General features: G+C 44.2%; 1 protein-coding gene across 2 annotated transcripts in view; it reads left to right on the top strand.

Annotated features, from left to right (window-relative positions):
* The window catches only part of LOC116848363 (phosphatidylinositol 3-kinase regulatory subunit alpha), a 73,701-nt gene that overhangs the window by 48,860 nt on the left and 17,772 nt on the right, over positions 1–7,069 (top strand). For both annotated transcript variants that reach the window (XM_032824345.1, XM_032824344.1), the window contains 2 exons: positions 2,618–2,900; positions 4,006–4,104. In XM_032824345.1, the coding sequence (XP_032680236.1) occupies positions 2,618–2,900; positions 4,006–4,104 (382 nt within the window). The remainder of the gene's footprint in view (positions 1–2,617; positions 2,901–4,005; positions 4,105–7,069) is intronic.

Raw genomic sequence — 7,069 nt, 5'->3', positions numbered from 1 at the left:
AATTCAGCGGCCCAAAATTTCACTGTCGTAAATGATGGTGCAGAGTCCCCATACACAGAATCCAACTCATCTTTGATTTGCGTAGGCGTATTGCCTTTCAAAAACAAATATTTAATGACAGCTCGATACTCGATTTTGTCCATTTTCACAAAAACACTCACATCAACTTACTCAAACGACTGTTACATAACAACTGCGAGTCCAAAATGGCTGAAACTTCGGTGAGTAACTGTCAACAGATGAACAACGAAATTCACTAGCTTTTATTTACAAGTGCTGCTATCTTCACGTTGAGGTCGGAAACTTTTCAGACCACCCTCGTATATATAAAATGAAAAAAAAATATATATATATATATAAAATAAAAATAAGGTAGCTAGAATGAAATTTCTTGCGCAAGTGTATGATATATGCTGTTTCGGGTAATAGAAGCAATTTTCATTCATGAAATAATTGAAATTCCAGAATTACTTAACCGGCCGATAGATACTTAAGACAGCCATATTGCTGCATATTTGTGTATTTTTATTATTACGAAACAAAATATACAGTTAGTAGGATCATGGCGCGACCATTAACACACAGAAGGAGGTTGTTTCTGTTTGTACAGTCAGTCTCGACAATTGGTTGTCTGAGAAGCTGTAACTTTGAAATTCTGAAAGATGGGACATCTAGCCCCAGCATTCCTTATATGATGTAATAATTAATGCCAGAACTATAAATTAAATTGCATTACATCTGCCAATTACCATATCAACGACAATCGTCGATGATATTGCCGTCATCTATTTATAATTCATTTCATCATAGTTCCATATAATTGGTGAATCTTTTCGAGAATTTGTGGGACTATTCGCACAAGTTCGTCGCTTCGATTCGGCCAACGATCGATGACGACTAAAGTCGTGTCGCGGTCGTGTGTCGTTAACACGCAGTACGGAATCCGACAACAGAGATGCGCACTTACGAAGCGACTTCCATGGCAATCGCAAAGGCGTCTCAGACTTACCGAAGGTCTCCATTACGCGAATGCGAGCCGCATCGCTAACTCGCGAACCGCGGGGTGCATTGTACCTCACTAGTGCAGTGCAGGTATTGTGCAGCGGCGCATACCCGACACCTGTTGCCTCGGCCGTGCTCTCGGGAAAACGAGATGCCTGCCGGGAGAGTGAGAAGGAGAGAGGGGGGAGGGGGAAGGGAGAGGGTCGTAACGACGCGTATAAATTACGATCACCCGTTCGGCGTGTGTTCACCCTTTTACGAGCGCGGTGCTCCCGACTCCTCAACGTCCCTCTCGACTGATTTACGCCGCGGTACCCGCGAATTATCTCCCCTCTCGGTTCTTTTTGCGATATCGCCACTCTTAGACAGTATTTTCCGCGGCTACGTCCTCGAAAAGGGAGGGAGGGCGGCGTGAGTAGAGCAATTTATATAACGCGAGGCCGCACCTAGGCAGGCCGTTTCGCCGAACGAGGAAGCGAATTCGTGCGGACGCGCGTGTCGTGGCGTAAATAATACCTCCAATTTCCGCACGAAGCGTAATGAGGTTCACGGTTGACTTGATTTTTAGAAAATCGCGCGAAATCTTTTCCCTTAGCGTGAACTCGTGCCAAGCGTTTCACTGACGAATTAAATAAAACTTTTCTATTTTCGCAAGTACACGCCAAGGAAAAAGATACATGATCGGTGGTCAGGGGCGTAGTCACCTGTCAGTGATCAATTCCGACGAGAAAAGAGACCAGATAGGCCAGACGGATCTCTCGATCGGCCGGCCGCTGTCTCCGAAGCGCTGAGCCATCGTTAGCTGGGCTATTTATGATATTATTTTCCCTCGTTAGTCGCCATGTAACTGTCTCGACTTTGACACGCGCCGCTCTTTATAGACACGCCATCGCGCGCGCTTTTGGTTCGCGCTGTATTCTTACAGATTTACAACCGTGACCGAGATACGCGTTTTCGCCAACGCAACCAGAGGAATCTGCAGCTTGATAGATGTTTCCTTAGAATCGATCTTGAGAGTCTCCGCCGCCATTTTTTCTCTCACGTGGACCACGTGGTGCACGTGACGCAGAGTCGGTCAGAGGTCGTAGACGCGCGAGTGTCCGGAAACCGCTCCTCGACTGTTCGAGATACTTATTTCGTAGCAGTTGCATCGAATAATTGTTTTTTTTATACGAGATATAAAAATTTACTTATGACTGGTTACATAATATATAGCACGCATCATTATATACAGAGTATCTAACAATTCATTGTGCAACCTCTAAATAAAATTCATGAAACTGAACACAACGTCCTTCTACCATTTCGCAAATAATTATAGCTGTTATGTGAATTTGTATATTAGATCAAAGTGAACAAAAAAGTCCTTTACTATTTTGCAAATGACCACATAGATTTTTACGTATTAATTAAAGAAGATTGGTGCGCGATTGTGCGTGATAATACACTTTTGTTCAGTTTGACCTAATGTGCAAGTCGTCAATTAAAATTGCTAGTTTTTATATGGCAATGGAAAATAATCGAAATAATAATAGAAATAATAATCGCATTAAATTTCGATGTATTCTTCGATGCGAACAACGCATACGAGATGACGTTGTGATTTCTGTTGCAGAATATGGGTATAAAGGATGAGTTCCACCAGAAGAACATTTTGGTGTGTATCGAGGAGCTTTGCCAGCCGTCGCCTCCGCCTCCGGTGGCGACGGAAACTACGGGCTCGACGACGCCCGGCGTCGCCGTGGACTCGGGTTGCCCCCTCGGAGTTAGTTATCCGGGCAACAACGCGACCAATAATGCGCACAATCTCGTGCCGCACAGTTTCAGCGTGCTGGAGAAGTGCGACAAATGCCATAAATACCTCAGGGGTCTCTTACATCAAGGCTTTCTCTGCCAAGGTACGTCCTCGGCATCGATTCTCAATTCTCTCTTCAGGTTAATCAGTATATTATCATTGATAAATTGGGAATATGATGATTACAGTTATAAATACGTCATTGCAAATTAGTGAAATATTTTTGTTTGTTTCACTTGCTGGCACTGTCTCCGTGACAGTGAATTCTGGTATTGTTTGCATCATTTTTTCTGATGTCTCGTGACTGCTGGGAACCGAAGTTTGTCAACAAACAGTCCAAAAACACGTTTGCGAGTGGCACTCGATTGGATACAGAATAGTATATATAATTTGTTGGACTTAGTAATTCACCAGATAAAATTTTTGCACCGATTGCTGGTGTCCAGTTGTGTCCAATCGGGATCCTTCCTCGCGTATCCTCCTTGGTAACTATGATCCAAGCGGTTACTCATCTATGTTCTGGCCACACTAAAATGCGGTGCACATTAAAACAATCGAGCAACACGCGGTAATGGCTCTAACGATGTTATAAGACTTACATATCTTTATAATATCCACAGAACATTACAGTACATTTATTAGCAAACATTGAAATGACGAAACAACATTGGATGCAACGAATATTAGTATAATGTATATTAGCGATGTGTCACTGTAAGTTGGAGCAATGAATTTCTATATTACTGATTTCGGAGTGAAATCCTACTGGCGGAAATCAGTAAAATGTAAGATCGACAAGATATTTCCACTGAGAATCAATAAATACTCACTGATTACCAGTGGTATACTGTTTTACTGATTCAATCAATGCCATTTTCACTGATTGTCCTGGAGAGAATTACGTGAAAGAGTCGCGATCGAATAATCGGAATAACAGGATCTTTATCGTTCATACACGCTCTTGTGCGCGGGCTTTCACTTGAAAATCGCACCGAAAAGTTGGAGCTTCTCGAGGCAGGAGCTTCTCGTTGCGTAAAGTCACTCTTGAATTTTTCCAGTTACGGAAGTTGTCTCGCGAACTTAATCTCTCGCGCATCGTTGCCGCGACCGCTCGCGATTAATTATGGAACCCAGACGAGAATCAAGCAGCGGAACGAACATTTCGCGCTGATTGACCTCGCTGAACGTGAATTTTCTACGTTGCGCAGATTGCGGACTGGTCTCACACAGGACGTGCTCGGCGACGGGTTTGCCTGCCAATTGCATCTCAGCCGACTCGGACAATCGTATCGGCAGGTTTACTTCGGGTAAGTCACGTCGTCGTTGCGGTCGTAGTCGTAAGGCACGCCCGTAGCTAGGCGCAGCACATTAATCCTTCACCACGACCCTAATGGATAGAATACGGAAACCGCTGAAAAATCCAGTTGTCTTCTAAGACGACGAGAGGTTGCGTCAGAAAGTAGCCAGTTCTCTCGCCAGTATGGTAGTCGGCTGGCGAGATCGTGCGAGTTACGACCGGGCTGACGGCAAGGACGCCGTCCTGGCGCCTGCTGGCCGCTGCATCTCGTTACGATAACCTGGAACCTGGAACACTCGACGGAGGCTCACGCGCACCTCACGGCTGACGACTTTCTTCCATTGAAATCCCACCGCCGCCGCCGCCGCCGCCGCCGCGTTCATGTGGGAGTCGCACGGCTCTCTCGCTGGCATTTAATGATCCTTAGCTGAGCGCGCGAGTTTCGACATGGTTTTACCGTCGGATTACCGTCGTCCCCGACGTATTGTATCCCTCCTCTCCTCGTTCCCTGCGCTTTTGCGAGAAACGAACCTCGGCTAGAAATTTATGCGAGACGAAACACACATGTGTATGCACATATATTGATTCGTCGGGATGGTCACCGGGTTGTTAACGCACTCGTGCGATAGGCTTGGCTGCAATTTGCATCTCCGCGAAACATATTGAGGGTAAAACATTCAGTAGCCTGCTTGATTTGGGTATTTTCGCAACCATTAGTCTAATGAGAGGAAACTTCATTTCTGAGATTTAATTCTTACGGAAGCAACTATATATATAATGATTCTATAGGGATCTCATGTCTTTTTTTATCAATGTGATATGTATGATAAAGTCTTTGCTCAAAGACTGTAAAAATTAATGAAATTCATTGAACCACCGGCTGCATACCAAGATGCATCTCTGGAGTTTTGGGCTTCCTCATCAGAAGTAAATTATGCGCTCTAGATGGTCATACCGGTCTATGTTGTAACACAATGAAATACACATTTTGATGACTTGAAATTCGTAAACTCAGCCGCGGATGCGTTTTTCTCAGCCGATCCCGCGCATTTCGAGGCGCATTTACTTACGTGCATTCGGCAACGAGGGAGGGTTAAACGGTGCGAATGCCCCAGACAACGATAATCGGTAGAGACAACGTAGGCGAGGCTCAACGCCCGCGCCGTCAACGCGCCTCCAGCGATGCATTTAATTAACGCTGCGCGCCAATGACGGAATCGAATATTTGTGCATAGCAAAACTGCGAGCGCGGCGCCAGACTTCAGGACCGTGTCGCCACAATCTCTCATTCATTTATTCCAACTATTCCTGTTGTCGATCGCGTAAAACACACTGTGCGACGATCGTCGCATCGATCGCTCGAAATTACCGCGGTAATTCGTGATAACGTCGACGACGTCGCGCTTATTGTACGCGATGCTAACGATAATAGGGCTCGTTCTCCTTTATTGCGCAAAGTGATATCCCGAGCGGTCAGAGTTTCGGACCGGTCCCGCGTACGGGATGTTAATCGGGGCCCCTTGATTTTGTTATCCGCTCCATCCGCCGAGGAAGGTCGGATTTAACCAACTCCCGCTCTAATGACCTCGGAAACGCTGGGGGCTCGTGGGGCTCAGACGATCCAATTTCGTGTTTTTTTTTCGTAAAAATGCCGCGATCGATCGACGCGCGCGCGTGGCTTCCACGCCGGTGGTTGCGCGATCGTTGCGAGCGCGGCGAGACTGATTTATAGTAATTGGCAACGTTTAATCACTTACACGCGAGTCATAAGCAAGCGCGGACGAGCTCCGTGCGATCACTAGGTGCAACGACGACAATGATGTTTTTACCGGACGGAAATTCGACGAGTCACATGTGCGTATCTCCCGTATCCACAACTTTGATATTTTGCCCCGATCTATCTGAAACTAACTCAATCTACCGTTGTATTAGGTTGGTGCAGAAGATTTCTCGTTTTTTTTTTTTTTTTTTATTATATCATTATTGTTATTTGTGTGCATGGAGAAGTACATTCCCTTTAGTGCAAAGAGTACAATGTAGAGCTAAATGAATCTCTCTTACAAGGAATGGAAGTTAAATAAATCAGAAAAGTAATTTAATTAATATATTTCTAAGGAAACGATGAGTCGTTTAAAAAAAATCTATATTATTCGGATATTTATTAGCAAGCATACTTAAGGTATCGTATTAGATTTTGATTAGATTAAACTAAACCGATGAAATTTGCTGGATGATAAAGTAATTATTTGAGCACATGCATTACGTGCTCGTGTATGTCGTTGACAATTCTGTTGTCCGTGCATGCGCAGTGTACGAGGGAAAAGCATTAATTAAAGACAATTTCGGTATAACGTTTTATTAAGTTGACATAAAGAATTTGGCAGCGATGCCATTAATTGTGGTTCTCTAGAATTTTCTAATTCGCGTATCAATCTGACTACAAAAAACGCAAAACAGTTCGCTGCTCCTCGACAGTGAACTTTGATAGCGAGAGGAAGAGCGAGTGAATGAGTGAAATAAATATGTATATATACCATTTACAGATATAATTTAATATATTTCTCTCGGCTATATAGGTCAAAACTATAGAAAACATGAACAAATAAGTATAAGTATGTAAAAAAATATGGAGGAATGACATATTGATTATATCCGCGCAGAACTGGATTCTTTACTATTGGATATTTTCTATTGACACTTTACATAAACGAAACTTAGGGGAAGTTGGCAATCTAATAACATATAGAAATATGTGGTATTTTTACTCGCGCATCGATTTATTTGAGCTTGACGGCGCTCGATAACGGCCCTCTCGAGATTTCTTCGTGCGGGCATCGACGAATGATCGTACATTCGTGACGAATATCGCAGCCCGGCTGGCCTCCGCCGTGCATCCGCGCATAAAATTCACGTGCGTGCTTACGTTCTCGCCTGTAGCTCGTGTTTTAATTCCGACTTTTTGTCTTCTCTCTCCT

The sequence above is a fragment of the Odontomachus brunneus genome, unplaced genomic scaffold (genome assembly GCF_010583005.1).
Source record: "Odontomachus brunneus isolate Ranch 3 - 2012 unplaced genomic scaffold, Obru_v1 Obru_scaffold_093, whole genome shotgun sequence".
Classification (NCBI taxonomy): Eukaryota; Metazoa; Arthropoda; class Insecta; order Hymenoptera; family Formicidae; genus Odontomachus; species Odontomachus brunneus.
Note: the sequence above shows the minus strand (reverse complement) of the source record. Positions and strands in the feature narration are given on the sequence as shown.